At 39.0% G+C, this 24,402-nt stretch overlaps 1 protein-coding gene across 3 annotated transcripts; it reads left to right on the forward strand.

Moving 5' to 3' along the window:
- The first annotated feature begins 1,198 nt into the window (after window positions 1-1,198).
- LOC139941423 (epithelial cell-transforming sequence 2 oncogene-like) lies at window positions 1,199-23,155 on the forward strand. 3 transcript variants are annotated; one of them, XM_071937904.1, is made up of 23 exons: window positions 1,199-1,300; window positions 1,446-1,495; window positions 1,947-2,197; window positions 4,141-4,176; window positions 5,350-5,589; window positions 6,348-6,482; window positions 7,213-7,318; window positions 7,989-8,230; window positions 10,960-11,099; window positions 11,835-11,970; window positions 12,495-12,610; window positions 14,685-14,863; window positions 15,819-15,911; window positions 17,021-17,203; window positions 17,874-17,977; window positions 18,540-18,647; window positions 18,951-19,154; window positions 19,789-19,988; window positions 20,725-20,872; window positions 20,984-21,214; window positions 21,553-21,692; window positions 22,368-22,540; window positions 23,019-23,155. In XM_071937904.1, the coding sequence occupies exons 3-23, from the start codon at window positions 1,964-1,966 to the stop codon at window positions 23,147-23,149; spliced, it is 3,279 nt and encodes a 1,092-aa protein (XP_071794005.1). In that variant the 5' UTR covers window positions 1,199-1,300; window positions 1,446-1,495; window positions 1,947-1,963; the 3' UTR covers window positions 23,150-23,155. The 3 variants fall into 3 exon arrangements, with proteins under 3 accessions (XP_071794005.1, XP_071794004.1, XP_071794006.1); XM_071937903.1 differs by lacking the exon at window positions 1,199-1,300 and having other exon boundaries at window positions 1,358-1,495; XM_071937905.1 differs by lacking the exons at window positions 1,199-1,300; window positions 4,141-4,176 and having other exon boundaries at window positions 1,358-1,495.
- The last annotated feature ends 1,247 nt before the right edge of the window (window positions 23,156-24,402 follow it).

Here is a 24,402-nt window from a genome sequence, read left to right on the forward strand (position 1 = left end):
ATTTGTTTACTGTAAAAAGTATAGGCCTGTTATAGTTTTGATAAAGAAAACAATGGTCACATTGTTGGGAAGGAAAGTTTAACAGAAATTGTATTACTAGTTGTTTTTGCTTAGATTTTGATAGGCTTTGCTGATAATTAAAAAGTAATGTAGAACCACCCTCCCACCCCATCCCACCCAATAAAAGACAGGTGTTTGTTCAGAAAGGGATATCCTTCTACGAGGTGTCGCTGGCGGAAATGTACGCGCATGTACATACGTCACTGCTGTGGACAAACAATAACATGGAGACACAACGACTCGTTCAAACTCAAGTATGACAACATGTTTTGGAACTGGGGGTGGGTGGGGAGGGGGTCAATAACCCCAGATTGCATACGCACCCGAGGTGGGTGTTCTGATGAGCCCCCCCCCCCCCCCCCCCCAAGTGTTGGCGTAAATTGTTGTCCTGGCTTGAAGTTGCATGAGTGAGAGTGGATGGGTTCTTTTCAGTAGAGCGTGTTGGTTTAGTGAGGTGGGTTTCCCAGTTTAAATAGACGAGGTTGTAGGATGCGAAACATCATAGAGAGAGGCGACAACCCTCAAGCTGGTGCCAGTTGAGTTTGGTAATCATTTTTGAGACACTATATTATAGCCTCCCTTGAGTAGTTGAAACGTAGTCTCGCTGCAGACGCTGAATCATATTTAGAGTATGTTTTTCTTCTTTGGTTTTGGGGTACCATGCTGTAGTGCCGTAATCTAATTTCGGTTGGATGAGGGATGAATATACTCGTGATTTCAGTTTTTGCGACGTCACAAATTGCATGGAAATTGTGACACCGTACATTGTTGCATGTTACAAACGGATTCTTCACTACTGTAGGCCTTTAGGCCCTATAGCCATTAGCAAACTCAGTGATTGCAATTAATTGCTACAACAAAAGCACATGATTACTTATTCGAAGGTCTGTAAAATGGTCAAAACCTATGATACAGTTGAAAAGAAAGGAAACCAAAAAGTTTACATGAGAAACGCCCTCTATTGGCATAATCGAGATAATGCAAAGCATACACTTCGTATTAGTCATTCTTTTGTTGGGTAATAATAATAATATGGGCAGAGAAAATAATTAACTCTTTGACAAGTCAAATTAATGTGCAGGCCTAATTGATTTGAAGCGATTCTTTTTGTAACTACACCTGTCACCACACGGTACTTTCCAACGGGATTGGTTGTCTAGCCAACGCGACGCTGCACAAAATGTGTAATGTTATTCCTACGCTTCCTGGTCAACCCGATGGAACCTGCACGGTCCGCAAGGTAAGTAGGAAATGAAATTATTGTTAAGAGGTCACCAATGTGTAGGTCAAATCTTGAAAATAATGCAATGATGGACTGTGTGTGATCGTTGCTTGCAACGGTTAACGGTTTGTGTTACTCTATTGTAATTATGGTGTGTTTTCAGACGGATCTCTCCTGATCTAGAGGAAACGGCTATCACAAGATCAGTAGATGGTAAGTGACAAATCAGACGTATGCTGATCATTTTGTAAATGCAAAATTGCAAGGCTCAATTCTCGAAATAGCCACTGGCACTGCCCACTGCCCACTACTGGAACTGCACCGCTGGCACTGCTTGTGTGTGTTGTCAATCATGGTGGTTGTGTGGTGTAATAATTATATAAAAAATGGGTGCATACGTGAAGTATCAGAAAGACCTGCCATCCTGCCACCACCTTTTCACTGATGTATTTTATCCTAAAGGACGTATCTCTTAAGCTGATGGTGAATTAGAATATAGGGGGCCTTCTATAACTAGTTTATTTCATAACATATTGAATGTAAAAGTGGTGGTACAAGATACAAAATGTTTCCGTTAGGGTTAGGCTTATTGAACAAAAAGAGCTATATTTTACTTGTAGGTTATTTACTTGTAGGTTATTAGCCTTATTTTTCTTTTCCTTAGAGAGCAAGAGACGATAAATGGCAACAAATACTAAAGATTTCAGAAGCAATGGGGCCCCCAACAACCGGGCCAACATTGCGCCTCTTGCATCCCTTCGGGAGCCAGTGTACCCCACCATGCGGGCTGCCAAATCCGCCAAGAAAACTGCCATGGTCGTCCCATCAGCCAGCGAGGGAAACTTCCAGACACTGAAGATGAAAACCAACCAGAGTCAGTGGACACCGCTCTCAAATAAACCCTCCAATGAGCAGGTACAACGTATGATCAATGTTGTACAATACATCATAGAGAAGCTTTTTGTTAAGTTTATTTTTCTTATTTTGTTTTGCTGCATAATACTATCTATAGTTGTTCTCTTGTAGAGCAGCGCCATGACCAGCGGCGGATACCGGCGCTTTAAAAGTGTCCATTGTTATAATTACTAATGTATCTTTAAATGAGGTAGGGTCATAGTAGACCCAGTATCAAGGGCGCTGCACTCTTTTTAAAGCATCTGTTGACGCCAGCTGTCAATTTGTTTTGAAAGGAATACATCGCCCCAGTCCGGGTCTAGGGTCATAGTACACGGAAGGCTCCCCTGTGAGCCTATAGGAGTGAAAAATGTTCAGCCTCTGTAACACTGACTTTTTCAAAATGGTAGCCTAATTGATATTTAAGTTCATAATTTGTTTTCTTTAGCCAGTTAACTTAACAGTTTCCTTTGTACTAAACACTCTTTCCCAACACTTTGTACACTACACAATACTTGTAAGGCCATTTTGCCGAGTTATATGTATGCAATATATCTTTCTACTCATTCCTTTCCTTAGTTTGCTAAGCAGCTACTTGTTATAAACGGCCTTATTTTGGACGCTTTATTTTAACTTTTAAAGTCAACACTTGAAGGTAAGAAAATATGACAGGACTCATGTAGCTTGACCATGGCTCAACAAAGCTTTTGACCCTACTACAAACATCCACAAGATTTGTGCACCAACCACTCACTATGGTAAAGTAATAACAAAAAGGAATGTAGAATTTAGAAACTATCTGTCTCAATAACAACAGGTACACTCAGCTCTCCTAACTTTCTCTGACACAAATTATTGTTTTTTTGACTTGTGAAGAGCCTGGTTCATACTTGACAATAATTTGCCATGTGCTCAACTGGTGCAAAACTTTTGCAGCGAAAGCTATGTGTGACGTGTGATGTATGAACCAGGCTTAAAATGTTACAATGCAAATTCTGTTGCTGCTATTTTATGTAGTTAAATACCATTTCCGAATTTCAACAATTTATAGGGCCTACTACATTGCGTAAGTTTCTTTTTGCCAAATCTCCTCGTCAGTATGCCGACCTGGTATGTCAATGCAATGTTTTATTGCTTTTGTGCAGAATCAAAGGATAACCATTCCTGTCAAATGACCTCGCTAATGAAAAAAGAAACCTGCAGGCTTTACAGAGACAAAAGAGGCCACTTTACTGCTGGTCATTGCCTTGATGCCCCTGTAACAGTCGTCAAAAGTGACCAATCCCTCATAGATTGCCCTTTTTTATAGCAGAGGGGTACAGCAAGTAATATGAATAATTGCCTTTTGCCTTTTCAAGAACAAAGTATCAGGCTATTATTAGACTGTAGTCAAAACTCAATTTTTATAAACCAAGCAGTTAAAAAAAACTAAGATTGGCAAGGTGCTGATTTTTCTGTTTTGTTGGGGCAATGGTAGGAAATGCAAAAAAGGAACGGATGCCTATACCGGCACGTTACACAAGCATTAAGACAGACCTGGGTCCAATTTCATAGAGCTGCTAAGCACAAGAATTTGCTTAGCATGAAATGTTTGCCTTGATAAAAACAGGATTTCCCAACCAAATTTCTACGTGATTTTCAAGATAACCATACAACAGCTGAATACCAGTAACTAGGAAATGCAACAAAATGGAAATTTGGTTGGTAATCCTGTTTTTATCAAGGAAGAAACTTCATGCTAAGCAAATTTTCCTGCTTAGCAGCTCTATGAAATTGGGCCCTGATATAACACTCGACAAAATGACAAAACAAAACAAAAATTCAGAAATTGGCTGAAGGTTTTTGAGGCCAGAATAATTGCAGCTGATGTGACTGGGGAAATCTGATTTTCAAATTGCCCCCAAGAGGAAGTTATTATAACGCAGTATTGAGAGTAATGTTTCCACCTTGTTTTCCCTCGACAGATGTTTGTAGAAAGAAGAGAACTAATTGGCCATTGGGTAAGCTTTGTAAACTAACAAGCCGCAGCTTCTTTTAACACTAAGGGAATAAGGGTAGCGACGAGTTCTTACACAGCCGTTTAAAGCCGACAGGGTCGAATTGTCGAGTGATAAAGGCCGAGCCGAAGGCGAGGGCCTCAAGCACAATGCAACGACCCTGCAAGGTTTTAAACGGACATTTAAGAACGAGTCACTACTCTGTTATTCCCATTCATAAATGCCCTTTTGTTAAAAAACGTTAAAAAATTCAATTACAGACACTTTGACAGTTGATATTTTTTTTTATAAAAACTTTGTGAAGAGTCTGTTGCGCATTGTTTGTGTTTACGCTTGCGCGCCTCAGAAATAGATTATGCGCGCACGCTTAGAAGTAGATTGCGCGCTGTTTCTAATAGCTATGAAATGCGCTCTCCGCCAATAGGAGTAGAGAAACTGTCGGGGGTATTTATGAATGCATATTGAATTCACTTTCTATCCAAATTAGCTATTAAACGAGAGAAATATCAAAGCATCCATCCTAACTAACTGCTTCAGAACTTAACTACATGTAGCATTAACAATGTTTTGGCTTAGTTTTGGGACACGTTGCCTAGGATCGGGCAAGTTGGTCTTTGAAAAGCCATTGAAATCATTTGTTATGAAATGCATTATGAGAAAGATGTTTTAAAAGTAGAATATATAATGATCCACAGAAATATGGCTTGAAAATTGCACTGTTTCCCTTTTTAGTCGCAAAGTAACACGGTCTGCCATTTTATGGAGTCAAAATTTTTGGGCCGACTTGTTAGATCACAATGTAAAATGAAAACCGAGCAGTTTTGAGGCATATTTATCATACTGTATGTAACCATATGCATTTCATAACAAATGGTTTCAAACGCTTTTTAAACACCAACTCACCTGATCCAAGGCAACATGTCTCTTGAAAAAATGGTTGTTTTAACACATTCCAGTTGCAAATTCACATAATTTGATCTACTTTTCAAATCCTACTTTTAAATAAACATGTTTTTTTTTAAACAAGTTTAGTACCTAACGAACAGACAAATAATTTTTTGCGGACACAATTAATTGGGGTGATTTGACCACACCTCTGTTTGCATAACACCACCCAATTTAATCACATAATCTTTGTATATGGACATTCCAATTTTATCAACCTATGCAATGAAGTTTGACCTCTGGACTGATGCCCAGAGGAAGCGATTCCTCCAGTACATCCTTGTGCGTTGTCGGCGAGCGCAGCTACTCTACCTCTACAACTGGTTTGACGGACATGTTCCTGTGGAGCATCTAAACTTTGCTACGGTGCTGCCACGTTTCCTGTCTTTATACATCCTATCCTTCTTGGATCCTCGTAGTCTCAGCAAAGCTGCTATGGTCTGCTGGCATTGGAAGTTTATGGCAGAGCAGGTTAGTGATGTCAAAGATCAGATTCTGAGGTCAGAATATGAGGTCAGATTCTGAGGTCACATTCTGAGGTCAGATTCAGGGGTCAGATTCTGAGGTCAGATTCAAGGTCAACTTATTCTTCTGGACCAATGCTTTTTTTCCCCTAAAATATTTAAAGAACTTTTCAATAATGATAAAGTGGCAAGAAAAACCTATTGTAGTACATGTTATCTCAATTTGCTTTCCCTGTAACTATTTTCAATGTTTGAAATCACTACACAAGAAAATACTGTAATAATTTATAAGACATTGACTTAATTGTGAGAAAGTTCAAGAGGTTTGCAATAAGTTTCTAAGGGGTATTGTGCCCACTGAAATGAGCTACATTAGAACAACACAATCACATTCCAATGATTGTGGGTTTTGAATGGATCACATTTTGTGCCTGATCACACTTAAACTATTATCTTTTCATAATCTGTCCAAACTCTGGATACATAATGGCCTCACCATACAGTTACAATCTGAGCTGAATTCTATGTTGGTATGTTGGTGTAAACAAATTTTCTTTAAAAAACAGACAAAATACCACATATGTACAATATACACTGCTAAATTTGCTTTTAACTTCCAAACTTTTAAAAAACAAACTGTTGCCCAATGCAATGAGCGCTACAAGTGATCATTCAAGAAGTACTGTTGCTTGAGTGACAATGGACCTGTCTTTATTTTTTAAGATGTCATTTAGTTTGATAACTCTTTGCGCCTTCTATTTTCAGGACGTTTTGTGGATGCCAAAGTGTCTGAAGCTAGGCTGGTTCCTGCCGTACAAGCCAAAACATAACGAATATGGAGCTTGGAAGCATCATTACATTCACTGTCTCAGGACACTAGATGTTCAAGCTTCCAAAGATGTGAGTGTTATATCGGCCCTTTTCTAAACTTTGGCTTTGGTTTCGGCTTGAGGCTCCGTTCTCTCATCCGAAACCCTGAGCGCGTATACATGTACCTAAAGCACTCACAACAGTCAAAACAAACAAAGCCAAATCCAGTCGTTTCGAAAACGGCCGTAGATGGATTGCAATAGATGTCATCGACCGCCATATTTGATGAGTTGTGCTCGCATAATGAAAAGTTACCATTGGCTGAGAGTCACGCACAGCATGTACTTGATGCGTGCACTTTACCATTGTTTTACATCAAAGATGCCAGTCAATGACGCATATTGAGCAAATGGTTTACTAAAATGCTTTCTACATTGGCTAAAAGCTGTCAGGGCAAAAATAATAAAATATTGCATATCATTGACTGGGTGATTGTTACCTAAACTATTCGCAGGCAGTCATGGTAATTATCTGTGAAACAGTGAGGGTTGGGGAGGGGCAAGGAGACACATGGTGCTGTTTATTGGGTCTTATGTGGCGATTGGGAGAGTGTTTAGGAGAGGGTGAAACCCAGCTCCTTTATCATGAGCCTGCATCATGCATCCCCAAAAAAACTTTGTATACTGAGCAGGGTCAGTACAATTGCAATCTTCATGTTCGCTGTTTTTGTTTTGGGTTTTTGTCGTTATTATTTGTTGCTCATGAATTGTGTATTTTGCATTTGTTGTTTATCACCGCAAGTCTGTCTGTTGTTTGTTAGTTTGGTTTGTACGGCCGAATGGGTGACGGCACTGGCTTAGATGATGCTGCAGCCAATAAGAAGAAGAAACAGAATCAGACTTCTGATGTGGTGATGTCAAGCAGTTGTGAGTTAACACCAACCATCCCTTCCTTTCTTCATTCCCTTTAATACATTTTGATCCAGGGGAGTGTTTTTTTTATGTGCCATCTTACATCATCTGCATTAAGCCCGGTTCATACATGCAAATTTTGACATGGCTGTTTCTGCAGTGAATGTTTGGCAGGAGTTGAGCACAGTTAAACTTTTCCGAATTATTACATTACATTACATGTAGGACTTTCAAAGAAACAGTCTTGGCAACTCTAGTTGCTATGACTACATGTATGTATAGTATGGCCTATCAGAAAATGGTGCACATACCATAAAACACTGAGCCCCTTTCCCAAGAAGACTATGAATTCAGAGGGAAGTCTATTCCATGAATCACTATAAACATACTTTCTCTGCAATGTAACACAAAATGTGTTATAAAGGAGGTGCCAGGTAGAAGCATAATGAGTTAATAGGTTACCCTTGTATTTGTATGTCTGCTACCACCACCACTACTTGACATGAAAGTTAAGTTTTCACGCAGCTGAACAGGCTGAACAGTGTGTCGAAGACAAGTACAATTTTGTCCAGCTTAGTTGTGTTGATATTATAGATTGACTGAAGAAATTGATGACAAATGAATCATCTTGACTGATAGTATTATCTTGCAGATGATTCATTCAATCTGTCTTCCCTCGTTACAGTGGACAGCAGACCAGTGTGGCTGGACCCTGACCACAACCCTCAGGACCTTGAGAGGGCCTACCAGAGTATGGTACATTCTGGAAACCCTAACCAGCCAGGTGTGCCACTGTCCACGCTGCAACATTCCAAGTCTGTTCCGTCATCACCACGCAAACACACAAGGTCGTGGACCGAACCAGCGAGGGCGTTTGAGTACGGTCTCACATCCAAAGACAGAAAAGGACATCATAGAGCTCAAGGGGTCAGTATTTATTTCAGATGTATATTTTTAAAATAATTATTAAACATGTTGAAAGCAATAATAATAAATTATGAATGAACAGTTTCATAGCGTGTAGTGGCTGAGCGTAAAAGCATTACAATACAATACAATACAATACAGTACAATACAATGGGCTTTTGTATAGCGCCATTTCATTTAGACCACAGATGCTTGAACTCAAGTTTTGATGGTGAGTCATCAGAGTGTGGGTTCGAATCCCGGTCCTGGCATTTTTCCAAGGAGTTAACCACTGTGTAGTGCACATTAATGCACTTGTTTGTATGCGCAACGTATCTTTACTTTCAATGTGATCGCCGGATGGCAGACCTTAGGCAGAGGCCGTAGCTTGACCACTGTGGAAGGGCTCTAAAGCATAGTAATTGCAATAGTACATTAGGCGATGTTTTTTAGAAAAAGAGATTAAAAGTTAATTGCATGGATTGTTGACAGCAGTGTATCAAACTAGTACTGGTACAGTTCTGCAGTGTGGCTGGCAAATCACAATTGATGGTACACTTTGAACAATGTTGTTTTTAGTGAAAAGGATATGCTAAGTTTTCGCAATGAAAAAGGAAGGCTTTGAAAGTCTCCACAACACCACATGAACACATGATCACGTGACCATCAGGGCCCAATTTCATAGAGCTGCTAAGCACACCAATTTGCTTATCATGAAATTACTTTGTTGCTAAAATCAGGATTACCAACCAAATTTTCATTTAATGCACATTGCTTGTGTCTGGTATCAGCTGTTGTTTGCAAGGAAATTTGGTTGGTGATCCTGTTTTTATCAAGGAAGAAATTTCATGCTTAGCAAATTTTTGTGCTTTGCAGCTCTATGACATTGGGCCCTGATGATATGACCACCTGATGACCACCTGACCATTTAATAATGTTTTGCTGTTTGGACAGCAAGTAAGGCATGGTAGACAATGAATGCAGCTAAAAGTTCACATGTGACTTTTAATGTATCTTTCTTTGAATTCTTTATAATTGTGCCTATAAATCAGCATTACGATGACAAAAAAACAATAATTATTAATAATAAATATTCATGGCCCTACCTTTGAAGTTTATACATCCCCAATTTGGCACTGCTTTAAAACTACATCATACATTACACATTCAAGTATTCTTCAGGGAAAGTACCGAGTATACAGTAAAAACCAAAAAACCAAAATCAATATTCTTCAGCTTGTTAGCAATAAATTCAAGTTGAAGGTGTTTTTTTAGTCTTCCTTTTTTGTTTGTTTTGTTATTTGTGGCGGGTAGCATCTGCACTTATAAAAATGACAGCATGTTTCTGTCTTGTTTGAGTTCCGATCTCCATTATGGTTTATAGGCTAGTCTTTTTATGGCTGTAATGCGCAACCATTCGATGCTGTAATAAAACCATGCTATAAAAGTTCCCTATTAAAAGCAAAGCAACCAGCAGAATTACAAAGTCAGTTTTTTTTTTTTCTGAATTTCAATCTTCTCTGAAGTGTTCCGACTGAGGGTAATATAACATTACTGTAGGTTTTCCAGGTAATTTTTAGTAGAGAAAAAGTAACCGATTTTACTTTCATGTATCAAAGCAATTTTTTCTCTTGAAATCATCTATTCAAGTTCACTTTGAGGCATGCACATTTTTAAAGTCTTGTTTTCAATTAAACTTTATGAGGCTTTCATTTAAGCCGCGTACTTGTAGGTGCCTAGAGATTGCAGCGGCTGCGAATTTCGAGTGCTGTGTGAGTGGATAATTAAATTGAATAGTTATCTTTTAAATTGCATTCTGCAAAAGGACATTTGCTTTCAGAGTAAATGAAAAATGAATGAATGTTTTTGTGAGCTAATTACGGCAACAAATATTAATAATAGTAGCTTTTAATTTAGCGCTTATATTCGTCACTAAGTCGAGCTCAAGGCACTTCAACACTCAGTGTTTTGCTGCAATTTTTTTGTGGAACTGCTTTTTTTAAAGTATATGTATGAGACCTTTTCCTTCATAAAGCACAATATAATGAATATTGATTTTTGTTTTTACCCATACACCGAGTCCTGTGAACAAATATCACAGGCATGTTACTCGGGTGGGATTCGAACCCACGACCCTTGCAATTCTAGAGCAGTGTCTTACCAACTTGACTACCGAGGTTACAAATTTAACATCTGTCTTACAATATAATGGTTGGTTAACAATGTGCTGTGGTACAATGTATAAAGCCAATCAAAGTAGGATCACACGAGGCAAACCCCTTCTCTTTTTGATAAGTGCACTGGGTCCGCTTACATGCAACACACAACACACAGTACAGACGGCTTTACATCCCATCCAAAGGATTCAACAATATTGGTAAAAGCGTCTTGCTTCAGGACACAATTGTCACGACTGGGACTCAAACCCACACTCTACTGAACAGAAACTCAAGAGCTTGAGTCCGGTGCTCTTCTCTGCTTGACCATGACATGCCACAATGAGGTTTTTGAGTAGCAACTAGTTACATTTTGTGCAGCATTTTACTGGGCTATAGATTGAACATGGCGTCATAGGACGCCATCGCTGATGAAATGTGCGTGCATTAAAGACTATCATTGGCAGAGATTTGTGCGACACGCTTCCATATTGCAGTCGGTGACGCTTTGTGCAATCCATCCACGCAACTCATCCACACAAGGGATATCGTTCACTGACTTTTGGTAACCTGTTTGGATTTGCTTCATCACAGATTGATGATGTTGAATTGTCAGGCGCTTCACTAGAAGCAGTCACCCTATCGGCTAGTATGGCAATGGAGATGGGCCAAACCGTTGGGTCTGCCCTACAACAAGCCATCAGACATGAAACTAAGAAACCGGTATCTCGCAGGTAAGGTTTGCTGCAGTTACAAGCAATGCCCTCATCTGATAATAAATTGTAATAATATACTAGATATTAATTGTGAAAACAAACACAGAGGGTTTGCGGGTGGTGTTACAAAAAGATATTCACATTGTCTAAATCATATAAATTGTTTGGTACAAGTACATTACTCATCATGACACTAAAGCAACGAGATTTACAATGCTTATGACGAAAGCTAATACAGTTTCTTAAAAACTAGACACGGTATGCTTGTGTAAACTGTTTTGAAAGTTTCCAGAGAGTCGGTTGATTCCAGATTCCAGAGAGTCGGTTGATTCCAGAGAGTCGGTTGATTCCAGAGCAGAAACAATGTGTGAAAAGCCCTGCGGTCACAACAGCATAATGTCCTGGGCCCAATTCTATAAAGCCTGTAAGCACAAAGTCTTGCTAAGCACAGACAGAATTGGTGCAAATAAATTTGAGTTCAACTGTGATGTGTGACCCTTGTTGCCATTTGAACAATTAATTTGAGATATGACCACCAAACATGTGTATAGGAATAACAATACTGTATGTTGAGGCACAGGTATATTACAATTCAAGTCCTGCAGAGAAAGGTTAAAATCAAAAATCCAAGTTGCATTGAAAAATAAATTAAAAGGCTGCAATTTTACAGTTTCCAATTTTGAATTATTTTTTTGATTTTCCGATGTTCCTTTGTTCAGCTTTCCAAAAACTTTAATTCCTTCCCAACCTCAGGAAAGACTTATCAGCAGGAGGTGATTACCCAGGAGGCATTGCATCAAATTCCCATCATGCACCTGATAAAACCCTCATCAGGTCAACACACCGCCCTCGTCTGCTGGTCGTCTCATCGCAGATAACAGCAATGCAGGTTTGTATTTTATCCCCATTCAAGAAAAAATGATGTAATGTTAGTGCTGTAAAACATTTGCACCAGTTGTGATTCAACATTCTCAACAAAATATGGGGTTGAACAAAGACAAATTTACTACCGTACTACCGTAACGTGCCAACGCTTTACAAACCGAGCAATCTAGCCCTAGATAGGTTGGCGATCTCCATAGTTTATCAATATCTTTGTACGGTAACTGCAGTTTAGCCAGGGATCACACCCAAATTAACGATACAACATGGGAAGCGGCAACGGGGAATCACGTGGATCACCTTAAGGGAATGTCACATTTTAATTTCAGATATCAAGGAACTGACTAAGTAAATTTGATCTGATATTGACATATTGCCTGACACACAGTGCACTTTCACTCACCTACATGTATCCTCTCCACCAAACTGTACTAAAAAAGAATTGACTCTCAAAATAGACACTAATGGTAACAGTAAATTCTTATTTGAAGGAACATTTTACACATAGGTTTTATTCCTGTTATCTTGCAGCTTGTCTCATCGGCAATCAAGCCAGATGTCCTGGTTGTTGCCTATGAGTACATCGGAACGACTCTAGAGTCTCTCCTGTATAGGATAGAAGAAACTCTAGCTGGATCCTCTGCAAGGTATATATACTTTAGATTCAGGCATATGACAGCACCTCTGCTTTATTGATGAACAGGTTTCAAATGGTTTACAATCCGCAGCCTTTCTAGAAGCACTGCTGCCAAACTATGCAAGCAGATACAATTCCCATCCACTTAACATACCAAAACGCATTTTGTATTAGAGAAATACTAAAGCCTACATTTTCGGACCAGTGTTAACAAACTTTACTACGCCTCCAAACTCTCCAAGATCCTATAGCACCTGGTTTTGCTTGGCCATAAAAATGTGATGGATTCGCAATACACACACAGCCCACACTTATGACAAACAACAAACCTAAAGCATCTGCCAGAGGTCTTTATGTACCATTATTTATGCCGAGTATACTGATGGACAAAGTTTATTAACTAGGATCAAGACGAAATGGTTTGAGGGGTGTAGATGATTTTTTTTGACAAAGTGTCGTGTCCCTCTTTGGGTTTGTTGACTCACCAAGATTTAAAATGATTTTGTATTTTTCTGTGGCAAAAATCAGCCACAGAGAAGATGTTCCCCTTAATGTAAGAGCTAACAGTGATGATCAACCCAAAAATGTATTGCCTTAAACTGACACAAATAAGCTATGCCCATACCCCTTAAACACCCACTCAGAAATACACTCTATCCCATGTCCACCTGCGCCAGCCACCTCACTAAGATTTCATCAGGTGTCATATTCTTCATGCCCCTATCCAAGTCTAACAGCGTGTAAGCTGCTACGTGATGATCAACCCAATACAATCACGCCAAAAGTGTACTGCCTTAAAACTGACAAAATAAAAACTATACCCATCAATATACCCCTAAAACACCCACCCAGAAATACCCTCTATCCCATGTCCACCCACACCAGCCACCTGTCCAAGATAATTAATTGGCTAGTAATCCACCCCGCAGTCTCCCTAGGACAAACACTGCTCAAGCATCGTTTGATATCTTGCCACATTGAAACCATAATCACTGCGTCTCCTCGTCCCAGTGAAGACAAAACCAAGTATTAAGAGTTTCACCCCGAAGCTTTGAAATTCAATGTCGGACAGGGGGATGAATTACACTCGTCATACTCCTACTGTCAGCTTATTTTTGCATGGCTACTGAAACGTCATCATTTTCAGAAGTGAAGAATGAGTTTCGTCTCGTAATACTAGGAGTTTTCAGGTAGTTAGTTTGGATTTGAGGATATTTTCTAAACATTTTTTAAGAAGTTGTAGTTTAAGACCCTGGGGGAGTGATTGGGACAGCTTCTTATATAGTGCAAACTGCTCATTTCTTGACAGTGTCTAACACTAAGGTTGTGTGAGTTAAGAAGAGACTGATGAGGGGTTGAATGGAAATCACTAGATTGAGGAGAGGTTTGTCAAACCTTGAATCAATGGGGTTAAAGTAAAGTGATGACCCTTGTGTTTAAACAAATTGTACTTTTACTGAATTTGTAGTGAGATTAATTGAAATTAATAGTCAAAAGTGCACTGCTTTCCTTTAGGGCCATGAAATGAAAGTTTAAGAAAAAAAGTCAAACCTAATTTAAGTAAACATAAAATAAGGAGTAAATACAAGTACATGTATGTCACCGTGAACAAATACCCCCCCCCCCATTGACAAACACAAAACAAGAGCAACAAAACCAAATATAAAAATCACTTAAACAATCACTGCTCAAAACGCACCTCAAAACACAAGGGGCTGATTGCAAAGATTGATCTTTACTGCAAATCAATTGTAGCTGCCAATTAAAGTGTGTTGTCACAATACAAATTAGTGAAATCAGCCCCAGGGTGGAGGACCTAAGAAATCAATCGCAATTCTCAAAATCTGTAAATTTATAATAGTAATTATAAAGACATTTGTAAAGCGCCTATCGTAAAAAGAGGGCCTATTGCATAAAGAGAATAATAAAATATAAATTGAGTGTAAGATGAAATTAAACATAAGCAGATTACAAATAAGCAGCTTCAAACAAATGAGACATTGTAGAGAACTAGCCTGGTAAATATGCACAGGAATACTATTTTTGACGGAAATACTCCATTTTGTCCGAATCGCATATACCAGGAGCATTGGCATAATGGTGGAGGGATCTGATGAAATCCAACTAGTGGGTTCCATGGCAACCAGCACTACATCACTGGAGAAACCAGAGCTCAAACATTTTTGGGAGAAGTTGTGCGGAAACATCTTACCGGGAGCAGAGGGTGGCCACCTAGATCTCTTTGTACCCTTAGCCGCTTCTGGTAAGTCAGTGACTATAGAAAAAACTCTGTTTTTGTACAGATCATTGACTCAGGATTAAAAAGGCTGTTAGTGTAGTTTGTATGGGGTTCATAAAACTGCTTTAATTTGTATATTTTGGAGATCCTGGTATATGGAGGCATGATCAAGAGTGAGCTCCAAAGTAGTTGTTGGCAAAATAAACATTCAGTTTCTAAGAAAAACATTTACTTGTGGATTTCTTCAAACTTATACACATTTTTCACTAAAAAACCTGATTGAATATTGCAATATGAAATTGCAATCAACGACCATAGAATTGAACCGACTAGATGCGATTTTCATTGGAAAATATTTAAGACTGGCGATAAGCCACATTACCCAAAAGTGAAGCTTTTTACCTTTCATCAGAATGAATGAATGAATGAATGAATGAATCATGATCAGATAAGGATGCCCACAAATTTAATAGATTTCGGTCATCAAGTAATTTTACACATGGCTTTCAAGTACTATTTATGTGCAAAGTAACCAGTACCAGTACTACAAAGTTAAAGATAGCATTGGTTTTACAGGTAACAAGTAAGATAAAGAATATAATTTATTTTTCCCCATCACCTTTGTGTATTAAGCACTGTATTGCTCAGTACTTTCCTGAGTTCTGTGAAGAAGAAAAAAACAGTTGGGATTTAAAGCCATGACCTACATGTATGAGTTGCTAGAGCAGACATCTAACCACTAGACCACCGAGCTAGCCCGATGGCTAGAGGTACATGTAGTTTGAATCCTATACACTGTACGTCAGCAGTTGTTTCATTATAATGAACAAAATGTTGCACGCTGAGCACTTGCTTAATGATTTACATGTATGTACGTAACGTTAAACACCAACAATTACATATATGTATCTGTAATTCACGGTTTGATTTTTGTTTATTTAGCACAAAGTATTTAAAGATATTAATACATTTTCCTCAGATGCGGGATGTGATCTTCTACAACAGATGAGTAATCTGACTGGTGTCGTTATTACAACACCATGTACATTATCCGACTCCAAATATGGGCATAGTAAGTACCATTCTAGTCACATTTTGTATCGGAAGAACGCAATGTTTGCCCCAACTTGTTTGAAACAAAAGCTTTGAAACTCAATGCATCGCGAACCTTGTTACCTTTCTTTTAAAAAACTAATTAACATGGTCTGTAACAATGCACATGTAGGTCCAGTAATAAAGCACATTACACTGTAAATACCATATTTTTGTATACTATAAGCACAACTCTACATGTAATTAGCTACTAATGTTGAGTTTTTCTACAAACCTTTCAGTTAAAAATATAAAACAAACATTAATTTGGTTTTGGTTTTGGTTTAAAAAGAATTTGTTAACATGAGGCACATGAGACTTACTTGTTTAATATTTCTCCATGAGCCACAGTGTTGATAAGACTTGTGCATTCTTCAAAGCAGTAGACTGCCAGCACATGCATGAAATGGTTGCTTGAAGTCCCATGTACATGGGTCAAACAATGGGCTTGCTTGAACAATGTAACTGCCAAACTGGACTGTTGCACATTCTGCTTAGGGGTCTGTGTTGAATGTTTGGAGGGACAGTTAGGGTGTAATGGGCTGGTCAGGCAACTTGTATGTGATGGCTGGGTGTGGCAACTTGTATGTGATGGGTGGGTGTGGCAACTTGGATGTGATGGGTGGGTGTGGCAACTTGGATGTGATGGATGGGTGTGGCAACTTGGCTTCGATGGATTGGTGTGGCAACTTGGATGTGGTGGGTGGGTGTGGCAACTTGGATGTGATGGATAAGTGTGGCAACTTGGATGTGATGTGGATGTGATGGGTGGGTGTGGCAACTTGGATGTGATGGGTGGGTGGGACAACTGTTATAATAGCTTTCTCGGGGAAGGGGTGGTACATGTGTATTTGTGTGATTTCTTTATTCTCTTGCAATTGCCTCACACCAAGCTTCTTGCCCCCCCCTCCCCAATCTAAACAAGACAACAACTTTAGTAATTTAAAAAATAAAAAATAAGTTAATAGTTCAGGGCCTACCCGTCTCATTTTTGTAACTTCTCAATATATTTGAAATTACTTTAATTTGTCTTGTAAATTACTTTCAAAATGCCAAATGATCATTCTAAGACTGCTTTTACTTTCACAGTCTTGGGTGAATGGCACAACTGGGGTAAGTCAACCAGCCCAGCATCATTGTATTTAGAATATGATAAGCTAAAGGGTTGGCTCGCATCTTCAGATAGGGTCATCGAGGCGGCCACCTCCTGCCAGAAGGTTCTAAGAAGCTTCTTGAAAGACTCCAAAGAGGACCTGGTTGCTAAATTGACTGGTAAGGGGATACAACAAGTTCTAGAGGCAGAAAATAAGATAAATCTTTAACTTACTTTTCTGAAGGGAAGGGCTCAAAATGAATACTAGGCCACAAACCCGAGGCCATTAGTTCAGTGCTGGACCAGAAATAGGCTTTTGTGAAATGTTGGTTTCAGACAGGCAAACTTAACATAACATTTACATTGGTTCAGTTCAAAATCGACGTCTGAAAACCAGGTGCCCCAGAGTCATTTTCGTACAGTGTGACTTCTAGCGTGCCACTCGCTCCCAACTGTTTCAGAGGTCAAACTTTTCATGTACACTGTACTTAATTCAGGATTTGGTTTTGTGCAAGTGGAGTGCCTTTCTGAAATGGTTCTAACTGTTTCACTATTTTTGTCTGTTCTATTACAGTATGTACCGGTAGTTGAATGTAAACTGAATTTTGATTTGCAATTAGTTCGTTTGACCCACCCAAAAAAACATTGATTATTATTATGAATGTCCCCTAAAACCTTGTTTTACACATTGATTGGTAGTGTATAAGAAGGTTTGAATATTTAATAGAATACCTGTTGTACTAGAGAGAAAATCCAGGTACATTTTACATGTGTACATGTGCTATTTGTGGTGTTTTGTACCTAGAAAGGATTTTAACGTTATTTAATAGTCTGTGTTCTTTATTGCAGGTGATATTGTATTTAAGAGTCTTGGTATTCAGGACACCAGACTTCATCAGATAGCTCCGTCATTGGTCGAAGCCCTCTCTGCATTAACATCGCAGTCAATGGAGGTAAACACTTGATAATATTAATACTAATAATAAATGCATTGAACAATTCAAAACAACAAGCCCGTGACAGTCATAGAATTTAAACCAATTCTCCAGTTCACACAAAGTTCTTTGGTCAAGGTTCCTTCAAATATGCTTCACCTAGACTCTCTTCCCAACAATCTCAAAGACTGTTCCACGCTACAACAAAACCCATTGTTTTAATCACAGAAGCCCTTATATACTTTTTTTTGTAATATGCGCTTTATAAGAACTGCTTATTATCATTATTATTATTATTACTGTGAAAGCTCAATCATGTCAACGGTAAGACATCAGGGCCCAATTTCATTTCTCTGCTGACCAGCGATTTTTGTACTTATGACATTCTTCACTTACAAGGCAAGCACCAAATTTCTGTGGTGGCTGTGATTAAAGCCTACAGACATGACAGAGTACTGTAGACATTGAGTGCACCCAGAAGAGATTTCCTGCCATCCTGTGGGATCTAATTTTTTTCTTTCTGAAATTCGCCAAGAAAACCTCCATTTATTGAATGTTTAACTGTTTTTGTTTGATGCAGGTAAATTCCTTGGCCTTTGTTGGCAACCAACTCCTACAAGCCAGTGGTCAAAGTGTCTCCCAGACTCATCCTAATAAGACACAAGCAACAAAAATCAGTCCAGCTAAGGTATCTTTAACATTGAATTCACTTTTTTACTGATTATCTGTCCTTGATTTCTGTCTTTAAGAAGTAGAATGAGGCCCCATGTCCACAGTAGGTAACACTGGTGCCTTGTTGTGTGGGTCTGTTAACCATAGCATTGTCTCCGCAATATTTGAAGAGTAGAGTTGTACATATTCAGTTATTTTCCTAAACAGTTTTGTAATGGAACCTGTAACTTCTGTTTGACTGTCTCTACTGATTCCAATCGGAACCATGAGTCCATCTGTAAATGTTTGCCCCACAGTTTGAATTGTTTTTTTGTTTCAGCAACGACTGAAAAGGATGTCCAGTTTAAACAGTGACATCAACAGTGAAATCTCTGAAGAAATAGAAGAGGAGATCACAGACTTTGACAGCGAGGTTGAAAATATCAACCGCAATGCTCTCTACTCATCCATCTCGGAGCTCAGACCAGCTGAGGTACCAGTTACAACGGGTACCAGGCAACTATCAACATTCAAAGTGACCCAGGTAAAACAGATCTGGGATTTACAGTTTTGGTTTCACTCAGCAAAGGGGATTGGTGGACAAATACGGAAGCCCAACTAAAGAGTATAAATCTATATTCATCATGACCAGAATGGACTCCCTGGTTCCCATAACTGCTTCAGAAGTTAGGAGCTTAAACTCATTAAATAATACTATTTAAAAATCATTGTTGTAAAGCGCATTCTGTCCATTATGTCCATGACAAGACCCTTAACTTACTTAACAACCTAATGAACAAGAGCTTTACATATACCAAACGTTGCATGACAAACTTTCACTAAATAGTGTGAACCAAGATTTGGTAGGAGAAATATTTGAAAATCACATTTGAACCAGATGGGTTTTAAGTGAACTCTTCAATAGATCTTCTAGTGAGTACGCATTTTTCACAAGTTGGAAGCTGGTTCCTGAGTTTGAAAACTATTAAAGCGGCCAACTGTGCAATAGTTGTTTGCTAGTTACTCAATTCTGATAGGCACTTTCGGAATTGTAAACTCAAGCAAATGTCCTGTTAAAAACTGCAGAGTTCTCTTTAAACCCAACAGGGTCGAAATGAAACTCATTTTCCAGTCATCTTTTTATTTACACCGTATGGCGTACTATCCTCTCTATTCAGTTACCAACTGGTGACAGCAGGCAAAACACAGCCTTTCAGATTCTATCATCGGAGTTCTCCTACATGCAGAATCTCGTCATTATAGAGGACGTCTATCGCAAACCACTACTAGCAGCTCTCAAGTCAAACAACGCAATAATCAGCCAGGCTAATGTACACATGATCTTCACAGACGTTAACATCATTCTAGCAATTACACGGTGAGTATAAGTTACCAGGGCGTCCAGAGTTTATATCCCCCTCACTAATAATTGTGACACTTTTGTCTTTAAGCAAGACACATAACCATTGCTTCGTCCTTCGGATGGGACATAAAGCCGTTGGTCCCATGTGTGTTGTGTATTGAATGTAAAAGAACCCAGTGCACTTATCGAAAAGAGAAGTGGTTCGCCCCGTCGTCCTGGCTGTGGCTGCTGTATGCGCTGTAGCGCCTTGTAAACCCTTATAAGTGCTACATAATTGGGTCTCAGAATTCATATCTGCAACAAACCTATCTTTCTGAAAGTTTGTATATACTCAGCGCCTTGAGTACCTTGCTTGGTAGATACGTGCGCTATATAAGACTTTAATTATAAAGTGATAAACTTTGATATTATTATTTATTATATTGAATCTTCTTCGACTGCAAAAACTGATGACCAGTGTACTGTCGCCAGGTAGTTTTTCAGTGGTTTACATAAATCCATGGAAGTAATCAGTAAGTCGGTGTACTTTCACATGGTATAAAGAAAGTCATGGAGGAAAACTTGCCTTTGAATATTATTGCTTGAAAAATTAGCACAAAAAAACCCATTTATTTGTTTTAAAGTAAAAACCCCATAATCAGATATTTGAACAGTGAATGCTTAGAAACATAGTGTATACACATGCACACACACAATGTTCCCTTTGCTTGCTTTAATGTATGTTTTTCCTCTTCCTTTTTTATCCACACAGTGAGATCACAGAGGACCTGAGTGATCGCTTAGAGCAATGGGGACCAGAACAATGCATCGGTGATTGCTTCATTAAGTTCCAGGCCAAACTCAAGGCATACACCAACTTCCATAAGAACTACCAGATTGTACTTGCTACCATAGATAAGGTATTTGTTTGTGTTACAAGTGGCAACTGTATCGACATGTACATGTACACTTGATAGCATAAATGAACAGTCACGACAAGCAATGTTTCAATTTTTTTTTCAAACTTCCAGTGTCGTCAGCAGTACCCAGCTTTCCGTGCCTTCCTCAAACATAACAACATATCCCCAGAGTCTAACATGATGTCCCTGTCGGAGCTGTTCCTACTCCCAGCTAGGCGTATCGGGCTATACATCCAGATGCTACTCGCCCAGCAGGGCGTAACGCCCGATGAGCACCCAGACAACCAGGATCTAGGGGTGGCTATTGGGATGTTCAGACAACTTCAGACTTTTGTGGAAGAGGTAAGAGCATGATTGCACTGCAGTTGTATATTTATTGATTTCCAGTATTATGAAACAAGGGATCCTCAAAAGTACCTTGCACTAAAGACAGTGTGCCTTGACACCTTGAGGTCAGAGGGCACAGTGTATTTAGCTCCAAAGAAACCTGAGTTGAGGAGCTGATGAAGAAATGTTTAGTTTAAAGGCAGTGGACACTATTGGTAATTACTCAAAATAATTATTAGCATAAAACCTCACTTGGTAACGAGTAATGGGGAGAGGTTGATAGTAAAAAACATTGTGAGAAATACACAGAGCATCAGCGCTAACATGGACATATTTTCCCTCTTGGTTTTCAGTGTAATGAGAGAGCAGAGAGAGAGAGGCAGATGCAAGATTTACAGCGACGCATCAAGAAATGTCCAACACTTCTTGAGTCCAATCGCTTCCTCATCAAGGAACAAGTTGTTGCTAACATGGAGCAGGCAGAGAAAAGCGGGTAAGCTTTGTTCATTCTTACTCAGAGTGGGACTCTCAAAAGTATCTTAGAAGCCGAGTGATTAAGAGCAACATACTCAAGCTCTGTGCAGAGTGTGGGTTCAAGTCCTGGTCATGGCAACTGTGTACTTGAGCAAGTTAAAATCAATTCATATACACATTTATTTCCATACTTCCTTGAAAAATATCAACAATTACATGTATAATACAGATTGCACAAATGTGGACCTGTTTCGCTAATGATTTGTTCAAAATTACTCATCTCAATATGAACATCTATTGATTTGTACTTTGGATGGGACATTAAGTTGTTGGTGCTGTGTACTAGGATTAGTAGTGCACGTAAAGAACCCAGGGATCGATTTCACAAACTCTTCCTAACTTAGGATCGATCCTAGGGTTCAAAATGAGTCCCAGCCTTAAGACTATCCTAAGTAAGACCTGTCCTAGGATTGATTTCACAAAAACCCATCTTAAGCAGGATGAGTCGCAAGTGATATAACGGACCAATAATACGCAGATGTGGAAAGCTTACGTGACTCCATGTGTATCCAATGAAATGACTGGGCCTGTAAGACCAGTGCCGGTCTTTGCGGATAAAGACAGGACTAGGAGACAAGTCTAATCCCCACTCTGCATTCAACCTTATTTCATTCACTATACTTTCTCAATTTAGGTTGTATGAACATATTCAAGATCTTGGCCTGTTCCTATTCAACGATGCATTAATGGTGACTATACAAACTATCAAGACGATGCCATACACAAGACAGACAGAGACCCTGTATCACTTCCACTCCTCCGTTGGTCTCCCCAAACTTGAAATCCAGGAATTACCCGACTCCAAATGTAAGTTTAGTACCTAGATGAGTAGATTAGTACCTAGACAAAAATATTGGGCTAGACTGTTTGCCACAATTGTTCACTTCAGGAAAATCCTCATAAGCATATTTCAAAGGTTAGCAAGGAATATTTGCTTGTGTGGGATCGTTCTTTCTGATACTAAGCATTCTTTGCTAACACAGCTAGAGCATAAATTTGGTGGAGAATGGTGGCGGTGTGCACATGGTCAGCAGAACCATGAAATTGTGCAGAGGTACATGTAGATACTCTGTCCATTAATGCTCGGGTCAATTAATAAGAAGAAATAATAAAAACTGGTGCTTATGTAGCGCACTTGTTCTAGTATACTTTCATACGGCATACTTTTGGAAAGCATGAAACTTGAAGCTACAATGTACTTAAATTAGCACAAAGGGGTTAATCCAACACACTAATACTGTCCCTAACAAAATAATATTTGTCCATTCGGTTTGTTATGTTACAGATATGAAGCATGCATTCATCCTACAGACTCCTAAACGTCGCTGGGTTTGTGCAACAGATGATGAGAGCGATAAGATAGCCATTATGTCAGCTATAGAAACAGCTATACAGGCCTCGCTAGATGAAACATAGCAATGTAAGCCAACATGAAAGACTTTCTTGATAAAGCATTTATGACACTGGCCAAGAAGCCAGCCAAACAGGCCATGGAGACTACCAAAATGGCCTCACTGGATCAAACATACCGATGTCAACTATAGAGACACCCATGGTCTCACTGGACCAAACAAAGTGATATAACAGCCATACAGCAGCAATCCAAGCATGCAGGCTTTACTGGACAAGGTTTCTACCTGTACATGTACAATATACTGGCCTCAAACAAAGCAATGTAAGCCATAGAACCAACCCAACTACGCTGGCCTTGAAGCAGAAATTGGCCTCTTTGAGGTACATGTACATGTACCAGACATTGTTGAGCGAAACCACCAGTTATCAAGCAGGATTGAATTGATTTCAAACTTGTACAAAATACAACACTCACACCAAAATATTACAAACATGTACTTTATGCTACAAGGTTTTAAAAAACACAAATGCTGCAAAAGTGGATTTAAAAAGACTCATCGAAATAATGAACTTTGTATGATGCTGTTGAGACAGGGCACAAGCTTGTTTTCCTTTTTTTTCTCTCTTTGCACCTTACACCGTCCACCACTGACGTCACCAACGCACCATTCAAGTTTAGCTTCCTACATGAGCTTCATAGGGATTATTTTACTCTAGACTCAAGAGACAACTTTTACATCCAGAAGTGAGCTTTGCCGAGTACCAGCGTAGATGTAGATGTAGAAAACAAAAGATAGATCAGCTTGCTGAAATCAGTGTGCTATCATGGTTGCCAGTGTTGCGTAGAATCCGATTTTCACAACAAATCTGTTTTGCTTGCCGATCGTGCACATTGGGGCGCGTGGCGCGCATATGAGGGTGCAAACATATTAGAACTCCCCTAGTTTGGGAGTGGTTTGAAAAGCTTTTTTACACAGATACACATGTACTTTAAATTAATAATATCAAGGCTACTAACATGTTTAATCTAATCGATTGCAAAGCAATAATTTTGTGACTTTTTTTAGAGTATTTTTCTACTAGAGTATTTTGCACAGAACGATTTTCTATGATGACTTTTATTTTTTGCACACAGTGTGGTTTCACTGTTACTCTGAGAACACATACTTTTCTATGGTAGTACTTTTGCAAACTAATTTTCTACTTGAACTTTTTAAAAATTTGGCAAACAGAGGTTCATGGAAAAAGTTTCACACAAATGTAGCAGAGGTTAATAATAATAATAACAGTCGGTATTTATATAGCGCTTTATATGC

Source organism: Asterias amurensis, chromosome 9 (genome assembly GCF_032118995.1).
Source record: "Asterias amurensis chromosome 9, ASM3211899v1".
Classification (NCBI taxonomy): Eukaryota; Metazoa; Echinodermata; class Asteroidea; order Forcipulatida; family Asteriidae; genus Asterias; species Asterias amurensis.

Excerpts from the sequence above, each read along its gene's own strand:
- LOC139941423 (XM_071937904.1), top strand. The coding sequence starts at position 1,964 with ATGGCAACAAATACTAAAGATTTCAGAAGCAATGGGGCCCCCAACAAC. Across the intron at positions 19,155-19,788 it reads CAACATTCAAAGTGACCCAG|TTACCAACTGGTGACAGCAG; the intron begins GTAAAACAGATC and ends CTCTCTATTCAG. Across the intron at positions 22,541-23,018 it reads GGAATTACCCGACTCCAAAT|ATATGAAGCATGCATTCATC; the intron begins GTAAGTTTAGTA and ends GTTATGTTACAG.